The sequence below is a fragment of the Falco punctatus genome, assembly GCF_963210335.1.
Source record: "Falco punctatus genome assembly, chromosome: 2".
In the NCBI taxonomy this organism is placed as follows: Eukaryota; Metazoa; Chordata; class Aves; order Falconiformes; family Falconidae; genus Falco; species Falco punctatus.
In genome coordinates, this window is record NC_137581.1 from 28657724 (window position 1) to 28680616 (window position 22893).

Here is a 22893-nt window from a genome sequence, read left to right on the forward strand (position 1 = left end):
GACTTATGGAGGCAGACAGTGCCCATTTGCCTGTTTCAAGGATTTAATGACATCTGCTGCAGGCATCGAATTGTTGCCATCTCAAAGCTAGGGCTGGGGACTGACCAGGGGAGGGCAATGGTCAGTGGATCTGACATGCTGCTTCTGTGTGCCATAAACACTCAGCACAGTCGTGGGATGCTATCTGGCAGCATCTGTACCACACATCACTAAGGTGATGGGGACTTCAGGAAAAAATGGTGGGTCACCCATTTTCTTGAACAACTATGTGGCATGGTCTGAAAGATCCACACACAGGGAAGTAGAGTTCAGGATATCAAACCCAGTCAGATGGAGGGCTGCTACAATTTTAGCTGTGCTTTCAAGAAATCCAAGCACACAGAAAGCCAGTTCTAGGCTTATAAGTGAAACTGGCCAGAAATAAACCCAAGTCCAAGTGGCCTGGTATGCTTGTGTCCATGCAGGTACACATTCTTTGATTCACCTATCACCATTTCAGTCCTCCCAGCGACAACATCCTTGTGCCCATGTCAGTCCCAAAATCATGCCTGGGCAAAGTCCGGGAGATTGCAGGCTTGCACAGACCAAAACCATGCCAAAAACCCTGCTTGGGCAACCACATGTCAGCACCTAGGGACATGGCCTGGGCTAGGTCTTTTCACATGTGTAGATGAGGGACTGTGGCCAGGTACAGGGTTAATCTGATAAAACCAGTCAATATTTTTTAGAAACACGCAACCCCAAGGGCCATAGATCAGGGATCATTTAAGCCTACAATAAGGGCATAAATTAGGATCAAGCCCTTGAAAAGCCTATTTCTCTTCACTTGCATCAAAGAAAATTAGTTAAGGAGTAAATATCTATTGCTCAGACACTTACTATTAAGTGACATGAATCTTACTATGAAGCTTCTCAATCTGACTGTGTGAATCAAAAGCTTGTAAATTCCAGAATTCACTCTAATGCTGATCACTGTGCATTTCTTCCTCAGTTTACCTACCTGCAGCTATAGTTAGGAATGATTCCTCCCTTCTGTAGCATTGAACTGTGATAAAGATGAGTTAGAGCGTGTAGCTAATCCAGTTATGCAGAGAAAAGGGATTATTAATCAAGTCCAGTACTTAAACAATGTCTCTTTACTGTGCTTTAACTATAGGAAAGCACATCAAGCAACAAAAAGTAGGGGAGCTGCAGACATGCAATCAGCAACTACCAGCACACATTTGCTCAACGTGCCATGGCAACCACCTTATTGTGGCCATCTCTACCCCTAATATGTGCCCTTGTTTTAGAGGTTTACATTGTCACCAGTATTTGATCACCAAGCTTCAGGGTCTGGCCTCTAAATGAAGGCACCCACTCTTTTTAACCTGACCTCTCCCACCCAAGTACTTGTTGTCTCTTCCTAATGAACTCATCCATCTTTGCTTGGTGACAATTCAAACATGTCAGTTCTTTGAATGGGAGGAAAGATCTTTAAAACATTTAGGAGTGATTTCAAAGCACTAGGACGTCTTTGATGAGCTAATAGATACCCAGCTAATTTTACAAAAGAACCAGAGGAAAAGGAAATGTACATATGCAGTCAGTGATGTCTCCAATTTTTTATATTTTTTTAGTAAAAACGGTATTTTACATTCTTATTTTAGTTGGGGAAGTAGAAGTGAATACATCTTGACAGAAAATTATGTAATATTTCTGTTTGGGAGGAGGTAGGAGATGGTCCCTGTGTGCTGTTTGCCACAAGTGGCCTGTAAGCATGAAAAACATGGTAACAGTTGGGAAGAGTGGCAGAGACATTGCATTTTTCAAGTCCTCTGAAAGATCCAGTTGCTTGGATTTGGGAGGGTGCTCACTCGCGACTATTTGCAGAATGCTGCCACCTGCCCCGTGAGGATCTCAGAAAAGTCTCAGTCAGAAAACAGGAGAAATGGGACTGGTGTAAACTGAATAAAATTTTTGGAAAAGCTTCACTGGGGAAAGGCAGAAGAAAGACAGACAGCTGCTGTTTTAGAGTCGATACAGGAAGAACACTGCACATGAAATAATTTGTAAAAGTTTTTTAGCAGCACTGGCTAAAGAGGTTGGATTAACAAGATTCGGTGTTTTGTTTTGAGCATATCAGGCACAACTCTCCAGGGGTTTCATCTTTTCCAGAAAAAGGGTAGTCCTAACTATAGTCACCACAGTACGGAGATGTACTTCCACAGGTTGCTTAGACTGCCAGTAAAACTTCTGTGCTGAAAATTTCCTCCCAAGAGACCTCTAATACACTGCATTACTAAAAAGAGAGGTTTTCCTCTGCAGGAAGATGTGTTAATGTACAGAATCTTCCATAAAATTAAAACACAAATCTAAGTACCTCTTTTCATATAAAAGCAATCTGATGGCTCAGAGAAGAAAATTATTTTTCTGTGTCTTAAAATACTGTAGGACTCTGTAAACCTGACTCATACTTCTGAAGCCATAAAGAATAAAGACAATATTATAATAAATAATTTGCAGGCTAAAAATACTTTTCTATTATCAAGTACTTGCATAGAGGAGTAACATTAATGGATATATCCTTTTATCAATTCATTATTATTATTGCTGTTGTTGTTTTTATTGCTGTTACTGCTGTATTGCAGTCTATTTTAAACCACAGTCAGGACTGAGGTTTCACTGTAATTTGTATAAGTGATCCATAAAATCTACATAATAGATTACTGTTTTTTACTACATAATAGGTGACTGCAATATGTCAGAGTTTGCGTGAAGGGGGAGGCTTTTCACAGTGAATGTTTTCTCCAAGGATTGTGGAAGAGGTCCCAGGAATAAAGTGTGAGCAAGCCTCCTGCTCCCATGGCACAGCTCTGTGGCTGCAAAGGGGCCACGTGGGACAGCTTGTCAGGCAACACTTTCTTCCAAGGTTTTTCAGCCATTAAAAAGGTTGTGTTTATTGTACACTTGTACTAAGGTGGAAAAACAGAAATCTTTGTCTGTCTGAGCACACATCAAGATATTAGTGCCTGGGGTTTCAGCCAGAGCAGGGTCTTCCCAAGGACTTAACTCTGTTCTGTGCTGGCTGTGAAATCCCCTTTCATCAAGATATGTCTTCCAACACGAGCTGCTGCCACACTGTCATGGGAAGAGGTAAGAGGCTGAGCGGTGGCTGGGGGTGGGGGAGGACAGCCCTCCCACTGAGCCATGAAGTGCAGAAAGGGTCCCCTTGCTTTCTAAACTCCTTCTCAGAGAGGAGCCTAGGTGCGGCCAGATCCAATCCTAGTCTCAGACTTGGTCAACGGGTTTAAATCTAAAGGATTATATATATATATGAACAGTCACTCATCAGAGTTAACGTTTGCCTGTCAGAGTCCCGTTCAAGGACTTTCCCTGAAACAGTTTTGCCAAGTTGATAAAAATAGTTGAATTATTAAGGTGACAGATATAACAAATTCAAAATCACCATTGATAAATACACTTACTGCAACAATCCAGCTCGAGTTCAGGGTTCAGTGCTTTAGTTAACGATACTTCCCTGGGTAACATCCAACGTAGCTGGAGTCACAAGTCTTACCAAAGAATCATCCCTGCTTGGAGAGGAGAGAGGTTCAGGTCTGTCAACCTGTCCAGGGTTTGTGTTCCGTCCTCAAAACAGAGGACTCTAAATGCCAGTTTTCTGCTCATGGTGTGGTGGGACTAAGTCCGTTATTGTGGCCCTTAGAGGTCAGTGGGCCTGACGGTTCAGCACGGGGCAGGGGATTTGGTACCGAAGTGCGGGGGTCTTTCTGGCTTTTGCTGAAGCCACACCGGGCTGTGCGGCCTCTGCCTCACCCCAGGAGTCACTGGGCTGGGTGGATTGCTAGACCCCATCCTTTATCTGTGTTGTGAGATCTCGAGGCAAACCCCCAAAGCCACTTGGAGTCAAATACTGCCAGCAGGGACCAGAGGCATTCGTTACCACCACCACTGGTGGTTCGTTGTTAAGGAAATAAAGGATGGGATGGGGGGTAGCACACCCCCACAAGCAGCCCCCCGAGTCCTGCTGTCTCACTCTAGGCTGGCACCGACCGGCATGTGCTGTGGCTCCTGTTTGAAGGTGGTGTGTGAGTTCATTTGGCGTTCATTAAAATGCATTGGAGGAGTGAAAAGGGAGGAACGAGCCTGTCCTTGCTGGTCCCAGTATGGGATCAAGACACAGCCTGGACATCTATGTGAAAGGGAAGAAGCTTCCAGACACTGCAGTGTAGGCATCTACTTCAGTGTTAATTATTCACCCAAAAGCATTTCAATAGAGAACTTCTTCCTCAAATCCATTTCTCTTTGTGAGAGTCAGACCAGAGAGCAAAGCAAAGCTAATCAGACCAAACCAAGCCAAGCCACTCGGCTCTTACCTTGCTGCCAGACCTTTGATACCAGTGCACTGAGCATGTTGTGTTCTCTGGTGGGAGGCTACACAACAGTGAAATTCCTTTTGCTCAGGGGTAGGCCAGGGCCATGGCAGTGTTACAGCCCCTCAGTCTCCATGGCAAGCAAAACAAGGAAGGAAAGAAACAACTTGGTTCCAAACCATCATGGCTCTGATGCCAGTATTTCAAATGGGAACATATAGTATAGCCCATTTTATTTCGTGTATCGCTCAGCCTTAGGTCACATAAAAAGCCTTACATCTAGGTCATATAAAAACCCCAAATCCCTGTTAATCCTCATGAACACTTCTCTGAGACAGGTGAATAACATTTATATTCCTAGGTGGAAAAGCTATAGTATGGAAGTTAATCCCTAACCATGCAAACAGAGTGAGGAGAGATTAAAACTGCAGGGACTTTGCCAGCCTACCCATCTCTTTGAAGTCCGGAATCCCTGGGTTACCTACTGCCACAAATCTGAATATCTGCAGTGTTGGTTTAGCTCTTAAGGGTGGCAAATGAATCTCCACTTCCTGAATGATGAGAATCTGTGTCTGTTTTATCTCCAAGCTGGTACAGAGGTCTCCATGGCACTTTCTACAGTTACCTGCTTCACCCAGATTTCCCTCCATTCTGTGTGCATCAAAGGGCTGGCAGAAAAACCTGAGGCAAACTGAAAGGCCCTTGCTAACTTGCCAAGGCTGGAGAGCAGCCTGTCTTGGAGGTGAATCCCACCTGCAGCTGCAGAGCTGCGCACAAAGGCAGAATGTGCCCTGCCATGGCCACGCAGACCTGGTCTCACCTTAGTTTATGGCAGAGAGCATGCGGTCCATCCTCATCAAGCACAAACCCATGCGTGATCATCACAAAAGGAGCTGTTGCTGCTTTCTTGGAAGGAAACAAACAAAAAAAAAAAATATGGAGAAATGACAAGAATTGTCCATAGGAGTTTTTTAACAACATGCTCCTCAAACAGCTTCAGAAAATTCATGTTGAAGCTGGGGACACAGACATGTTTCCCAACAAATACAGAGAAAATATTTAGACCACAGACCAGTGTCCAGCTGGTATATTGGAAATGTTTGACAGACATCACTGTCATGTTCTTCTTGTTTCATTGTGAAGCCTTGGCAATGCTATCCTTGTCTGAAATACCGCCTGTGTCCTAAAATACAAAACCCGAAGGAATGACAGTCCTTACTCTAGCCATTGTTAGAGCTTTTTTCAGTCCCTTGGACACTACCCCCAGAACAGACACCAAAAACTTTCTTTTTGCAGCTACAACCCCTGCTCTTTTCAGGTCCTCAGCTCACGTCTCTGTTTCCTTCTCCTCACCAGGCCTCTACCAGTATCTTCCATCACTCCTGGTTGCCCAGGCAGTTTCTGACAGTGAAGAAATACCGAGAGATCCAGTCTGACAACGAAACTCTGCTGACCTGGGAGCACTCACTTCAAACAGAGACACAGAAAATATTCAGGAAAATACCTGTGAATCCATTGCTGGCAGTCTGGGTCACATTACAGGCATAGCATTCACTCTTCACAAAGACGGTATGTTGGCTCTGATCCTTACTGGACCCAGAGGCAAAGAAGCATGATCAACAATGATGAAATAGTTAATTAAACATATCAGCTGAAGGTTGATCATAAAAAACTTGTCTTCACTTGGAGACCAGTCACCAGGAGCCAGAACTCCATGGACCTGTCTCTTACCCTCCCTTTTTCTCCCATATAACATTCAGCAATAAAGTTTTGCTCTGTTTGAAACCTGGCTAGACCAGATGTGGGAAATAGTTGCCAGTGACACCTGAATTGCAGTGAATTCTGAGCAAAAACATGATCCAAGAAAAATCTGGCGGTGGATGGAGGGAAGGGCAAAGAATCCCAATCCTTGTACTTGCTGGCAGCTGAAAAGGCAGCAGACGTCTTCATAAAACAGCTTTCCCCCTCCTGGGTTGACGCAGTGCTGTCGGATCCAAAGGGCACAAATGCCGGCTGCGCTGGCTGACATGCTTCAGCAGGGAGAAATGTTGCAGCCTGCGTTAGGCAGCATGATTTGTTATCAGAGAATTTCATAGCCTTGGGGTGCAATTAGCAAAGGCTCTGGCGCCCGCCGCATTCAATCTTGTTTAGGTACAGTCGATAGGCGGGTACCCCGTGAGAGGCAGAAGGGTGAGAGCATGTGGTGACCATCCTGCCCCACGCAGTGGGAGTGAAGATCAGCATTGGGATGTGGATGTAGTCCTGGGGCCATGGAGCAGGCAGGGGAAGTGGTGGGTCAGGTTTGGCCCAGGTGGCTGCCAAGCCTCACCATCTGCATGCAGTGCTGGGAGAGAGGGGCTGAACAATAAACACATGCAAAAAGGCCAGCCTGAAGGCAAAAGAGGAGTGGGAGAGAAGAATGGGGGGCTGGCGACCTTCCAAGGGAAGGGGTTTTAATCTGGGGCTTTTGTTTTATTCAAAGGGCTTTGATCCTCTGGTGGGAAACAGATAAGGGGACTGCAAGGTTTCCCATGGGTGCTATGCATGTGGAGCAGGTTGTCAGCCCATCCATCCCAGCTTTTGGACTTGGCAGCCTCGATCCCCACCAATGGAGTGCAGAGGCTTTGAAGCGAGAGCTGGTGCTGTGCTTGCCCTGCACTAGGATAATACTGGGTTGTAACCATGTGAGGCTTGTCAAAGTGTCTCTTGTTCTAAGCTGGTGGATACAGCTGAATCCACTAAGGTCCGATCAGCTACCTTGGCCTTTTACAGGTCTAAGGAATCCCAGGAAGACATGAAGACAGTGCAGTTTACTATGCTGTAAAACTACAATAAGACTTGTCTTTCTTTACACCCTGTAAGGGGGCCTCAGGATAAAGCTAATTCCACTCTGTCCTGTGTTCAAGTTCCCAGTTCCACTGCACGCAATCCTCATTTAGGCTCATTTAAAAGCACTCAGCAAGTAACATATCAGAATATGTGCCAGATATTTTTTTAATCTGAGAGTCTGGAAAATGTATGCAAAATCAAAACGAAAAAATCAGGTAGTGCAGTTCGCTTGCTTATAAAACCTCAGTAGAATATTTTTCTCTGCAGTCTTTGCAGAGAAAAACCATAGGAACAGCTGATGATCTTTTTTTTAGACTTCCTTTACTGAAAAAATCCTGCACTGATGAGTGATGTTACTAAATATAAAAGCAGATCTCTACAGTGGCCACATTAACAGATTGCTAAGTATTATGAGGCAAAAGTGTCTGTGCAGAGCTGCAAAGAGCAGAAGATAATGAAAACTTTGGAAACCGATAGAGGTGACCAGCAGGACCATGAGTCAGTAGTCACAGTACACAGAGTCAGAGCCAGCACAATCTGGAGGAACAAAAACAAACACTGCAGTATTTTTGGAAGGGGAAGGCTGGCAAGCATAGCTTTACCTGGGCAAGATGAAATGCAGCAGATGGGAAGATCCTGAGGGGGAGAGAAACTCAAAGGTGGGAAATTAAGCCTCAAGTTCTTTGGCAGTCAACCAGGAAGTTGAGAAAACTCAACTGAAACTGTACAACAGCAGCAGCTTTTCCCCACACATGCACGCTCTGAAGTTGTGCCCTGAGCTGATGCAGCAGTGTGCAGGGATACAAGGGACCAGACTCAATGGACCAGTAGCTGTGTGCTGCTCACAGAACTTGCTGGGGGCTGTGGCAGGCAGCCATCCCTCTCCTCCTTGTCACTGGAAAGCTGCTTTCTATGAGGAAGTCAGAGTACAAAAATGGAGAATCATGGAAAAGACATTTGTTTTTCCACAACTTAAGACCATCCACCCAAGTTGCCAGCAGTTGGGCAGAATGATCCTTGCCCAGCTGCCTGGTTGCTTGCAGGGCAAAGCTGTTGGTTTAGAGGAGCCAGTTTTGTCTTAAGGTTTCTGGAAAGTTTAGAAGTGGGTGAATGGCTATTATTTCTACTATTGACCATTATCTCAGCTGGCTTCATCAGTAAAGATAAGCTGAGATCTACCCTGAAAGCTGACCTCTGTTAAGAATGGGGAGAGGAGAGTTACAGAACGGGGAGCCATGAGACTTTAGGGATGAGAAAACATAAGTAAACAAGGAAATTATCAGAGTTAGATTCCAAAAACAGGGATCTAGGAAGGGAAGATGAGCAGAACAGTGTCCATTGCACCCTGGTAGGCATCCAAAGCATCCAAGGAGACAATCAGCTTTGCCCAGCATGGCTTTGCCTAGAGAAACGGCAATGGTAGTGAAAGCAAAAGAGTCTCAAGGATGGAATCCCTGCTCCCCTGCATTCCCTTTGCATCAGTTTCCTTCCCTTGCTGTGAGTTGAGGGCAAGGATCCCAGTCGAAATTACTGTGGAGAGCAAATCAAGCAGAGGGTAGAACAAACTGACTGAGGGAAGGAAAGCTATTAACATGCAAATCAGTGTAGATAAGTCAGGGGGCAAGGGGAATCTGAGTTCAGTTCATTTAACAGAGTGGAGATGTGAGGACCAGATCTGACAAGAATTTTAACAGAGAGATAATGCCTATGTGAGTGTAATGTGTGTTTGTGTGCTTCAAAATGGCAACAGGGGACAGTGAAAGAATATATATCCCTGTGGGCTGTAACATTTGCTAAAATGACTTTTTCCAACACCTTTGAGTGCCCACTCCTGCACACACATGCACTCTCCCAGCCCATCCAGCATCACAGTTCACAGCATCAGAAAATCACCCAGCAGATTTTTTAGGAGGAAGGTTTGCTGTAACTACTTCCAGTTAAGAGCACTTAAGATGCATTTATTTGCCAAGTAGTGTTGAATTCCTGATTTTTATGTGAAAGAGCTTTATTTCAAAGGCAAGCCATAAAAGTAGATTCCTCACTCTCTCTTCTCAGCAGCCCAAGCAATACAGCACTCCAAATCTGTCATAGACTGAGGTGAGGATATTTTTTCTGAAAACCTGTTGTTAAAATATTGGCAGCACAAGGCTGTTTTAACATCACTGATTCCAAACAAAAGGAGACACAGACATGAGAAGATTAAAAGACTAAAAACAGAAGCATATTTTGATTTCCTAGAGAATACAAGATATGCAAGAGTTGTGTTTGCAGAGGATTGGCAGGATGAGGATTTGCTGAACTGGGAGCAGCTGTCATAGCAACCACATCCAGGCAGAGAAATGGTGTCAAGTCAGACATCACCTGGAAGGAAATCTTCAGAGGAACATTGTTATAGAAGGAAAACTATAGAAGCTGTTGATTAAGGCATCTTCAAAAACCTGGAGAATGTAGGTGAAGTGCCTACCAGAAGGCAGTGATGCTTCATGGCAGGGACAATGGTTTGAGACAAAGACCTAGCTCATAGGCCTGCTTTTGCCTTGGACTTGCACAAGCAGTCCTCAGCAAGACTACATAAATGTCTGCCTCATTTTCCCTGTCGCTCAGATGGGAAGAGCCATCAGTTACCTTTGCAAAGTCCATTGAGAACTGTCAATGTAAAAATGTTGTATATGCTGACATGAGCACCTGGAAAGATGCTCAAGCTTCATTAATGACTTCTGGTTTTCTAGAAGATGCATAAACAGACATATATTCAGCAGGCTCCTTTGCCTCCCTTGCGGGGTGACTTTTGCATGGTCCCATAGTGTAGTGATGCTAAGAGCCGCTCAGCAGTGCTTGCGAAGTAGGTTGCCTTGCTGCACATCCTCTGTTCTCTGCTCAATGGCATAGGACATTTCTAGAGCCCTAGAAGATCTGCTTTCAGCATGGACTGCCTAGGCTAAGTGAGACAGGAGAGCCACGGGCTGGACAGAACTTCCCAGCACCCGTCTGTACCAAATCTACCAAAGTCCCTTGCCCTGGAAGGGAGCAGGAAACAAGCTGAGTCGCTCTGGTGACACATGCTGTAGTGAAGCTTTCCTCATGGCAAGAGAGGCTGGCATTGTCCTTACCAGGTAGGGGACAGCACCCGCTGGGCATGCCTGGCTACCCTGGGTACAAAGCCACCCCTAAATCAGCCTGCCTTTCTAGCTCCAGCATGCAAGATCTCACATTTGTGCACACTGCCGTGGCTGTTGTGGCGGTGTGTAGATCCTGATACCGCTGTGAGTTGTAGCAGCCTGTGCTCACTTTCAGTTTGCATGCTCTGGTCTTCTCGCAATGCCAAAAAAAAAACCCCGTATCTGAATGGTGCTTTGTCCAGGCTAGTTATCACTTCTCAGAGAGCACATGCCCAAGGCCATGAGTCTCTGTGCAGATATTTCTCAGCATTGTTCATTTACTGCCTTTAATTTAGCATAGCTAAGTGTATAAGATATGTCCTCATGAGAAATCTGGCTGCTTCCCTTTAAGTTCAGCCCTTTCATATTGAGAACAAAAATGTTGTCATTGTGCTGAACTATAGGATGCTAAGAATAAGTGGGTACTTTGTCACCAGCAGTAACACTGCGGAAGGCAGTCCAATTTTCTTCTTGCCTCCCTCAGGTTGCTCCTCCAATGCTAAAGCTCACCAGTGTGTGCCTTCATCATGTTCAGCTATTTTTAGATGCCCCTTCTCCACAGGCAGTTGATCCACAAATCAAATAAAGCTATGGACTCTCTCAGTGTTATGGAGATTTTTGGAGGTTTAGTGTTGAACTGAGATCAGATGACAGTTGAGAATTCCTTGACTTTTTCTCATTAGGCATGGCTCACAAGATGGAGCCCATGCTGTGCCTGTAATGCAAAGCCTCCTTAAGAAACCTCAAGTTCTGTCAGGTCCCAGGAAAGAAACATCCTCAGACCTAAGAAATAATGATGCAATGGGGCCCATCATCCTAAATCCAGCTCTCTCATTCTGTACAAAAATTGTAGATTTCTACTGGATTCTGGTTTTAATATTGGTAAAGTCAACAGTAACATGTTTAACATGTTTGTGGCAATTTTTTTGTTTCCCTTGTACTATTTTTTGATACAGCAGTGTACTAAGAAGTGAAGAGACACAATGGAACATTGACAATGTGGGAAAGTCATTACAATATCCTTCAGCTACCTGAGATGACATATTTTTTCTACAAAACAAATTGCTTATCACAGACTCCATTACTCAGGAGACAGTAAATAGTTTCCACAATGCATGCCACTTAGGCATTAAAAGGATATTCAGGACATTTGTCAGCCTCACTTGATATTTTTGGGGAACTTTTTTAATGCAAATAAGTCTAACTTTATGGAATATACTGAGCAACACAGATAAGTATCTTTTTCCTTTTTTAACCCATTAAGAAAACATAGGTGCCTGTAGATACTGCTGTGGATTCAGGCAATTGAATTAGTAAGGTTGGTGAGGGGTAAACAGGTGCAAAGCTAGAGGTAAGTAGACTGGAAAAAAGTAGTGCTAATTTGGAAAGCGTTACCTCCTTACTTGAAGGATGACCTCTTTTTGCTGTATTGTGAAGATCAGCTGGTACTCAGGGCAGTTGGGGTGGCAATCAGGGTCCAAGTCTGTTGCCTTAGCGGCTTAGCTGCTGGCACTGTCAGAAATGCTGTCCGAGATGTGCAGAAAAGTTCTCAATCACCTCTTTTTATTTGCTTGTCTCATACGTGCCATGGTTCGATGGCCTACAGTCAGCAGGTGCCAGGTACTTGGCCTCTCTTCAAGCCCATGATGTAAAGGAGAAAAAGATCTGTATTTTACCACTGTTCCTGAGATCTCTCCCCATCCAGTGTCACAGCTGGCTAAAGCATCATCACAAGGTCAGCATGAGGGAGCAATATCTGTGCCAACTAAAACACTGGGCACCTTAAATCCACCTGCCCCAGAAGTGTGTTATGAATTGCTGTGTATCTTGAGCGATGCATTTAAGGACTGTCAGCGCCTTCACTCTGCATTGCTATGGAAGGAAATAAATGTTCAGATTGACTGAAATGGCTCCAAGCAGCTCAGAACATTTTATAATTGTGTTGAGGCAGCTCTGAATGGTCCTGCTGTCTTAGCGGCAATGAAAAAGGAACAGCATGCTTTGCTGCTAAGTACATTTACTTCTTGACTGTTGAAATCATCTGTCTGAACGAGGCTTAGGCAGTAATGTTTCCTAATTATGAAGGCCAGTGAAGTACCCTGCACTGAGTGCTGCATTCATGGGGGTTTTACCGTGGCTGCCAAAGGAAACTGCATATGAACTAGACTGCTGAGTCTTTTGTGAAAAGCATTTGCCTATTTCAAAAATACAGTCCTGAAATGTCCATGTATGGGGTAAGAGTATTTATACTAGTGAATACAGTGGCTCCCACCAGGAACATCAATGGCTTGCAGGAGTAGAATTAGGGGAGGAGGGAAGAAGGGAGAAGTGTGAGGCATAATACACATTTAATTAGACCTCTATCTTGCTAACATTGGAAAGCTGGAGACAAAACTAGCTCCATCGCTTGGATCAGAAGTTACTGAACAACTGAGCAGCAACCATCTTCTGGTTATGCAGCGTTGGGAATTTCAATACCAATTATCTTCATGAAAGTATATTATCAATATTACTTTAAAATGAATTTGCAGCTTATCTTATTTGCAGACCCCTAACATTTTTCAGCAGTTTCTATCTAGTCATCTTTTAGATCTCTCTGATGGTTTGGTAGTTGCAAGTTTAGTGTAGCTACACTGCGGCCCACAGGTCACACAAAATCAGCTCCTGAAAAGGTATGCTTCAGTGATCTGACACCATTAGCTAAAATCTCTTTCAGATTCCCCTTGAGAGACAGACTGGCCCAGAAAGCTTCCCTATAATTCACATTCCTTGAGGACAGTATGTGGAGGTATAACAACTTATAGACTGAGGAGCTGCCAAACTGCTCACCAATAAATGGTGAAACCAGAGTCACTCTTCAGAGAGAGGTGAATACTACTTCTACACATTGACAACAAATGGAGATTGCTTAATATTTAATTGGAGATCTAAACATTTAATGCGCTTTCTCTTTGAAATGTCACTACACATTCGGTCATGGCTGGTACTGTTGCCCCCAGGACCAGGAAAAAAAAAAAGTATTAGTTATGACTACTCCTACATTAATGTTGTTGAATGATCTGCAAGAGAGTGGGATGTAACAACAACTTTGGAAATGAACACTTAATTTTCTGCAATGTACCTTGACATCTTCCAGTAACGGATTATGCTGAAACAACGTACTCTGATCAGTTAGTGAGAAACAGCTTGAAATCTTCCAGAAGTGACAGCAATACTCTGCAGCTGCAAGTTGTAGCAAAGGGCTGGATAGTGCAATTTGGAGAACAGCAGCAGATATCCCACTTACAACAGGACTTTGAGAAGAGGCAGGCTCTTGGGGTGGCTACAATGCACACAGACTTGCTGAAGTCAACATGCAGGAGCAGGGAGAGACAGTTTCTGTGAAAAGGAGTTCTAACTTTAGGCAGAGAGAGAGGTAGATGTAGTAATGCACTCAGTCTTTTTACTCCCTGTGTGCACAATAATTAGATATTAATCCTAGAAATGTAGAAAACATACTACGTTGACAGCTACTTCAAAACAACTATCTCACACTGCAATTCTTACTATGGCCACTAAGCTCCAGGCAAGAAGTATTTAATCATTTCAAATGTATTGTCCTAATTCTAGAATGTGTTTTAACTGATATTTACTTTATTTCCCTACCAAAAGATGCTACCATTCAGTAAAAGAAAGTCCTTTACTAACCTTTACTCTTGCTGTGAAGTGAAGTTACTTTAGGATAGGATGCAGGGGCCCTACTAATGGACTGGGAAATATTTGTCCTCAGTGCTGTACAAACAAAATTCTTACTGATACTTTCAGAGGTATAATATGGAGGGGATTAACCCAAATGCTTCATATGGAGAGTTCATAGACTCCTAAAATGGTTTGAGTTGGAAAGGATCTTAAAGATCACCTAGTTACAATCCCCCTGCCGTGGGGAGGGTCACCTACCACTAGACCAGGTTGCTCAAAGCCCCATCCAGAAATCCACAATTTCTCTAGGCAACCCATGCCAGTGCCTCACCACCCTCACAGTGAAGAATTTCTTCCTAATATATAATCTAGCAGAGGTAGTGGGCCACAGTGAGTTATAGGTGTGGAGCATCTACCACCACCCTGTAGTCAGGTCCTCAGTAAACCCCCTAGTATATGGCTATGTTTCTACTTTCTGTTCTTTGTCGTTTCCATTTGGCAGAAGAAAGAGTCCCTTCAGACCCACCCAGTCTGGTAATATCAGCTAAGAACTGCAGCCTTACATCATATAACAGATTTTACTTTATATCCTTTGAAATGTTCATTATGTTAATTAATCCACTTTTCATTTTCTTCCTCTGGAACAGGCAAGATAAGGAGGCACAGCTGGCTTGCTTCATAAAAAAGGTGCTTTATTATCCAAATCCACCAGTTTGTTTGTCTGCAAAATCAATACAAAACTTTATTTTTTAAAAAGTTTGTGACCTTTGAAGGTGTAAGTCCTAAACAAATACTAACTGCCAATATTACATTCCACATAGATTTTGCATTTGTAGGATCTTGTTTTAGTAAATTCTCAGTTGACAAGGAACATTTATATAAGTACAAAACCAATAAAGTTATAGGGATTTTTTTGTTTATAAAATGTGTGTGTGTGCACGTGCGTGTATTTTTTCCAAAGGAAGAAAAGATGGACAGTTTACTAGAACATAATAGAAAGCCAGATATAGAATAGTTGCAGAATTTTGCCCATTGGATCTGTGCCTGAGTTAAGCCAGTGGACTATTTGCCATTGGCTCCTATAGCTTTTGGATCATGGTGATGGAGTTTGGTCCAAGTCCATTGAAATGACTGGAATCCTTAATAGAAAACAAAGTATTCACACAAACTGCTTTCTTTCCCTTTAGCAGCTACCAGCTTTCAATAGCCCAAGTTTTTGAAAAGCCGTCACATCTGGCAGAGGTTTAGGGAACAAGACAAAATTATTGGGCTAAGGGGCAGAGGAATTTGTAGAAAACCACCCACTCAGTAGTCTTGTGTAGGAAGCTGCCATCCATTACTTGATGAAACACTCAGTCCTTTGGAGACAAGCTGGAGCAAAAGTGCTTTGCAGCGTGACTCTGCCTACAAAGTCCAGCAATCTTTGTTTATTAAGTGTGCTTAAATATTCATTCTGCTGGCTGGTGTGAAGAGTCAAAGTTACCTATAGCTCCTGGAGAATGAAAAGAAGATGAAGACTTCCATGTCTGCAGAGCAGGGCTGCATGCAGTATTCAAAAGCACATGGAGCATCTTGGCCACTGCTGTTGTCTTTGCTCTCCAGTCCTGGAGTTAAGGCATAGTGCAGGGGTCTCACACACCAAGGTTGCCACAGGAGCTGTATACAAGCATCTTCCTCTGTCCCAGGTGGGACTGCATCTGAAGGGGACAAGCAGGATGGGAGCACTCTTTGGTTTTAATGTGTTCTCTTGGGAACTCAGGCAGTGGCATCCATGTGTGTCCTATGAGAAAAATGTCCAGTAAGTTACCTCAGTGGTTATGGACTCACTCCTTGGGCTGCTAAGTCTTGCCACAGACAGGACCTAACAGATCTATAATAAATAGAGATATCTATAAATGATCTAAAACAGATAAACTGCTTTATAAATACTGGTGTGATAATCATGGTTGAGACATGTTTGGAGATGATCATATTTCCAGTGATGCTCAGTATGGTCCACAGGGCCATCTGAGGAGATATTTGAGGGCCACAGGTTACCCATATGTGATGGAGGATGCTTAAAGCAGAGTAACATGTAGTTCATCTGCCTTTAGGCAGCCAGTAAAGCAGGCAACAATGCACTGGGCCCAGGTGATGTAGGTAAGTATAATGAAGTTGTGCCATATGTTCCTTTCAGATTATCATTTTCCTTGTGATGGCTTAATTTAATACGCTCAGCATAACATGGACTATCCCTAACATACAGACATTCTTAGCAGATACTTCTAGAAGACTAAAAGGTCATAAAATTGTCCATGAAAGGAGTCAGAGTCTATCTTTACTCAGCTAAAATATCCATATACATTTCAATGAATGCTTTGTTTCTTGGTGAGGAACGTGAAAAAAGGCCACCCATTTATATTTAATCTAATAACCATCTCTCCTGCCACTAAGAGAATGGAACTTGATGCTACTTCAAAATTTTCCTCGTTTTCTTTGATCCATCATTATTTAAATAATAATAATAATTAAAACACTTAATACTCAAAAGCATATATTTAAAATCCTGTCTGCTTAAGGAATTACACTAAAATGTCACTTCTAAAAAAAGATGTATCTAATTTCACCATTGTCCCTCTGAAAGGTGAAGCATGTAGAGTAGAATTAATGCTTATGTTGATGTACAGATTATCTGTCTTGTCATTCAGTTTTTTTCATAGACTTATTTCGAACCTTAGAATGACAGATAAATTGCAGTTGCAACTGATTTCTGTATTTTCTATCAAGAAGAAGGAAACAAAGGGGTTAACCTTGGGAGCTATATAACTCTCATTTGAAAACATTTTTGAAGTTAGTTTTCTTTTTTCATAGACATATATTTGTATTTTGGGGAGGGAGCAAAATCTACAGCATATAGTGAAAATCTGAGTCATTTGTTAATATGTAAGTCCTGAAAGTAATGGCTTTTTTTTTACAGAAAAAGTGTAAAGCCCTCCAGACAGGGTCTTCACATGCTTCATACTTATACAGAAAAGCTTCTCCCTGGCTTAATGCTTGAATGACAGAATCTGCATTTTCCGTCTCAGGAAATACTGTACTAGTGCTCAGGACAAGAGTCTTGGCACTGCATGCTATGCTGCACAGGCAAAGAAAGTCCCAAGATCTTTGGGATTTGGGTGGGAGAATTTCCTACTCAACATGTGTTCTCCTGAAGTCATTCCCAATGACCAAACTTAGGTAAATAAAGCATTGCATCAAATTCTGCCACCTCCACTTGCCTCACTCAAACTTACATGTGAAGTAAATTTACAACTTCCAGAGCTCGATTTTTTTCCTACCCTTCATATTTCTAGATCTGTTGACGACTGGCCATGCAAAGCTAAAGTTAAGCACACAAAGGCAACAGGATCCCAACACCTTATTTCCACTGGTAGCCCCATACGACCTCATTTCAATGACTGGGAGCAGTCAGCATGCATTTATCAAGAACAAACAGTGCCTGACCTACCCAGTGGCCTTCCATGGTGAAAGGACAGGATTTGTGATTGAGGGAAGAGCAGTGATTGTCATTTGCAGGAATTTTAGCAAGGCTTTTGACACAGGCTCCCAGAGATATTTTTTTTTTGCTCGGGATGGGATGTTGTTGTCTGGATGGGTAGGCAATCAGATGAGTAAAAGCCTGGTTGGATCACAAGGATCAGAGGGTCATGGCTCCTGGTCAGACCCTACCTGGATGCCTGTAGTGAGTGGTGTATCACAGGTCTATCCTGGAACCTGTCCTGTTCAACAGCTTTATCAGTGACCTGGAAGAGCTGGAGAAGTGTGCTCTCATCAAGTCTGCAGTTGACACAAGTTGAGGGGACCAGTCAATATTCTGAGGGGTAGGGCTGCCATTCAGAAGGACTGACACAGGCTGGAGGTATGGGACAACAGGGACCGTATGAAGTACAAGGACAAATGCCAAGTCCTGCACCTGTGAAGGAAGAAACCCCTGCAGCAGCGTAGGCCAGGGGCTGCCTAGCTGGGGAACAGCTCTGTGGAGTGGACCTGGGGACCTGAGGACTGGAGTGCTTGTCCTGTGCAGGGAGGCCAAGAGTCTGGGTTATTCAGTCTGGTGAAAAGATGGCTTGGGGAGGGGGAATGATAACCCAATAGCAGCCACCCAGTACCTATGGGGAGGCGACTGAAGGTGGAGATGAGCTGTTCTCAGTGCTTCTTAGCAGGAGGGTGAGCAACAGTGGTCATAAGTTGAAAGAAGAGATCAATTATAAGGAAAACTGGTTCCCCATGAGGACAGTCAGACAGTGGGACAGGCTGGCCAGAGACATTGTGTATCTCCACCTTTGGAGGTTTCCAAGAACAGAAGAGAAAAAACCCTGAGCAACCTGTTGTGGCCTCATGACTGACCCTGCCTTGGGCAGGAGGCTGAACTACAGTGCTCCAGAGGTCACTTCCCATGTGAATTATGCTGTGCTCCTAAGGTAACTTCTGACACAAAACAATTTATTTCTATATAGCTCCTGTATTACTTAGGAGTGACAGATGAAACTTGCTGCTCCCAGAGTATTGGTTGGAAGTGGACTGTGACCTCTGATATCTGTGTTGACAGTGAGCTCCAGAATGCAGGGCTGTCTGGAACTTAGGAAGTGTCTAATCACCCAACAAGTGAGATTTGGGAATATATTTCCCAATATAGTTGTTGGGGGGAAAATGCTTCAATAGTTTTAAAATACAGCTTGATAAATCTATGAACAGGATTATGGGATAAAGATTGCCAGCAATGGCAAGGACAGAATTCAGTGACACAGGAGCCTGTGCAAGCTTATGTCTTTTGTTTTGACAAAGGCAAGGCCAAGCTCCTCATCTTCAAGAATAAATAAATGGAAAATTAAACATGGTAAATATTGTAAATATTTCATTGACACTTCATACTCTGAAATTGAAAGCAATCTTTTGCCCAGTTTGAAGTTATTAGTTTGTAGCTGTGAAGCTTGATAACCATGATAATAAATGGTATTTATATTCTAGTGAAAAATGGATATCAGAACCAAAATGCACAAATATGGACAAACCTAATTAAGCTGTGATCAGTTTATTCATATCACAGCAGCTGAAGGCTATATGATAAACAGCTACAAAGCAGGTGCAGCATATATCATTGGCTTATTAAAATTGGCATTTTATTCAAGCCCAAATTAAAAAAAGGAGATTGTATAGAAATTCAGAGAAAGTCAGTCTATTGTATTGCATTGTAACAAAAATCTAATTTTCTTCATGAAGTAATTGCATAGTTCCAGATCACGATAAATCAAGCCTGAACCTGAGCAGAGGAAGATCTAAAAGAAGTCAAAATGTTCTCCGTGATGCATGATCCAGAATATAAACAGCAGAGGGTCAAATTTAGAATAATAACACTTATATTTTTATAGCCAAGTCATCACTGAAACTTTGTATAGCAAACCGCAGTTTCAGTGGAAGGAAAGGCATGCTTCTACAGTAGCACACTGTACAAACCCAGCATTTCTCTATTGAGATACCTGCCAAAGGTCTTTCTGGAGCCAGGAGAACCACAGCCAAAGTTGTGTTTATATCTCCTTGGGTTTTAATAAAGCAACAATACACAACCCTAACAGGCATATCTGTACTTACTGTGAACAGTATGTATATGGAACACCACTGACCTCCCACAGCAGGTCTGGGTATGGTCCTGAGCACTCACGAGAAGGGACAAGCAGGACGGAAGAGCTTCATGTCCTGCTGCTGCTGGTGCCACTGGGAGAGCATGCCGGGAGGCAAGCCCCCACAGCACGGTTGGTGTGCTTCTCAGGCAGAAGCAGCAGTCACATGTGATAGGGCTTTTATGGGCTAATTTAGGAGCGGTAAGGTACAATTTTGTTTTCACTGTACAGCACCATAAAGCAAATAAATAGTGCTTAAGCTATAATGAAACTCGATAGAATTCAGTTCAGTAATATCAGGATTGATCACTCTAAGCTGACATTGCTATTTCCACCTACCTCCAAAAAGCTGCCCAGCATAATGTACAAAGCAACTGCATGATTTCAGAGTTGCAACAGCTGCAAGTGTTACTAACCAGCATGAACCGCAACTAGAACACAGACAGTAATGTAGAAATACACCACAGAAATATCATATTGGGAAAACAAGAGCAGAGAAACAAATTTTAAAGGGAGTAACATATGTTAAGGGCATGATTGAAAACCCCTTACAAGTTCCCATGTTTTAAGTTCACATTGTTTTTCTTAAAGAAAATAAGATTGGTTTTGAGTTTTGTATGTACACTTCCAGTGTTTTGCACAGGGAATACTGCCTGGTAGGTATTTGGTCAGTGTCAATGATATTAAGAAAAGAAAGTAAGGGCTTGTTTCAGTTGCTTAAACAGGGATTTGCAGTACTGTGTGGAATGCTGATCCTGCAGCGGCCAGGGCAAAATGGGGAAGGTCTCACTGAAGTCCTGCAGGGACACCCGACTGCATCAGGTAAAAATGTGGGATATGCAAGAATGCCTCCAGTGGCAATAGATGTTTAGCCTCCAGCAATGTAACTGAACCCTAAATGTATGTATTTTACAGGGAAAGAGGATACAGCATGGTTATAAAAATCATGACTGTTTCTGAGGATTTTTCCAATGGGGATCTGGGAAGGAACTTTCTCATGACGTGACCATGCATTGCAAGTATTGATTAAGGAAAAATTTATTTACAGAGATTTTTCAAATACAAACATAAAATAGCACATATTATATATATTTTTTTTTACAAAAATGAATATTGAAATAATAAACATGGTACAGCACAATACGACATCAATGAGCTAAACATAACAGAAACAGAAATCTATGTCTGGAAGAAGTTTCCTGTTAGTTGTACATAACCAACAGAGCTCTACAGTACCGTGAGTGGAATTTCCAATGGACAGAAAAACGTCCATTTACTGCACTTCATAAAAGTACTATAGGGAAAGGCTACATATGCCATGTAATTATGTTGCATCTTTGTAATAATGCTGAAAACACAGAGGCTTAATAAAAGTTATATAGGGCTGAATAAGCAGTGGCTAAATGTCTGAGGAAGAAAAACGTGTAGAGAATATACAAAATACTGATAAAGTGGCTTATTGGTCCTTTTATTAAGTTTAATGTATAGATTAAAAAGTGTTGCAACACTGAATTTTAAACCACCAGAGAGAAGTAAAAAAAAAAAAAAAACAAAACCAAAAACCAAAGGGAAAAGAAAAAAAAAGGAAAAGCAGGAAGAATCGCACCAAAAAAAGTTTCCTCTTTACTCATTTTGTGCCATGGTCAACATCTGTGCATGCGTGTGTGCTTTCGGGAGCGCCGCGCTGAGGGGCTGCCGCGCGCTGCCCCAGCCTCTGGCCACCGCCGGCCCCTCACCAACCTCTCCATTAACTGGCGCACGCAGAATTTCACCATTTGCCAAAGAGTAGTTTTCCTTGCTTAAAGTTTTGTGGAGCAGGCTCAGGTGAGAAAACCTGTCCCTTTGGGTGGCTTTGCACTGCTGTTTACCTCCCTGCCCACCTTCGGGCCACCAGCCATCCCACCTCACGCCCACTCCAGAGAGAAAGCACTTAAAAATTTCTCGTTCATCGTCCTTATCCAGAAGACGTCGGGGAGCCCGTGGTGTGTGGCAGCGCCCGTGTCCCGGGCCCGGCTCAGTAGGGGTACTGCTTCTGCTTCTTGCCCGAGAAGCAGGCCAGCCAGGTGCACACCAGCATGGCGGCCGCCGCGCCCCCGCCTGTGCAGTAGTAGGCCCAGCCGATGTGGCAGGTCCCTGCAAGGGAAATAGAGCGACAAGGCACAGTGTTAGCTGGGGGAGGAAGCACTGCCACCATCCTTTCTGCCCATCCAGGAAAAAGCACCTTGCCAGGTTTCTGCCCACTTGCACGTCCACCTCAGACAGGGAACACGGGGTGTAATTCAAGCAATTAGAAGAGCCAGGCTTTTAAATGGCTCCCCTCTAAAGTGCTGGATTGCAGCAGACAGCCCTCTGAGCTCATTTGCTTGGCCAGTTGCTGTTTTCCACACAGAGGGGACGCCACGTGAGGGCCGAAGCTGAGGCTGCCAGCTCCCTGAGCACGCCAAGGTGGGACGGGCATCCCTCAATCCGCCTGGCCAGGGACTGCCTGCCGCACCGCTCCCCACAGCACCTACAGCTGGAAGAGGATTTTTTCCCACCCTCCTCTTTCTTCTCCTCCCCCAGGCAGCATTTGAGGATCTTTTGATTATTTTTGACTGACATTTTGAGAATTTGCAGGTAACTCACTCCCTACAGAAAGAGCGGAGTGGGTCCAGCTCCAAGGTCACAGGGACAGGGCTCAAAACCCAGCAAGCTTCTGGGCAACACTAACCCAGGACGTGACTGTGGGGAACCTGTTCACATTGCCCTTCTACAGGCATGGACTCTGACCATCCACAAAGCAGCATGGTGTCTGGGGACCTCTTGCCTGGGGGCTGCTGTGGGGATGGAGTCCAGAAATACAGAAATTTCCCTCTCCCCACCCAAGGTCACAGCTCATTGCCGAAAGCTGCACTGATCTTTTGTCCAATGTGTTTAACAGTGCCACAATATGGACTTGAATACATTTAATGACCTCAGTATCTTTATACAGCCAAACTCATCACTAGCAAATGGTGCTGGGGAATGCCATGGTGGACCATGAAGTGGTTGCTCCCCTTCCAGGCACCACCGTGCCTATGGTAGAGGAGGTCAGGAATACAGCAGCTGCAGCAAGGAGGAAGCCTCCTCACAGAGATCTCCAAAAGGAGATGGCTGCTGTTACTCCTCAGGATTGCAGCCTTTCTGAAGAGTAATTTTCTCTTGGGCTGCATCATCTTG

The 22893-nt window shown here is 43.7% G+C and overlaps 1 protein-coding gene across 2 annotated transcripts in view; it reads right to left on the minus strand.

Moving 5' to 3' along the window:
• Nucleotides 1–2175: 2175 nt before the first annotated feature.
• Nucleotides 2176–22893, minus strand: part of LHFPL6 (LHFPL tetraspan subfamily member 6) — a 163425-nt gene continuing 142707 nt past the window's right edge. For both annotated transcript variants that reach the window (XM_080377109.1, XM_080377110.1), the window contains exon 4: nt 2176–21828. In XM_080377109.1, the coding sequence (XP_080233235.1) occupies nt 21710–21828 (119 nt within the window). In that variant the 3' untranslated portion in view covers nt 2176–21709. The remainder of the gene's footprint in view (nt 21829–22893) is intronic.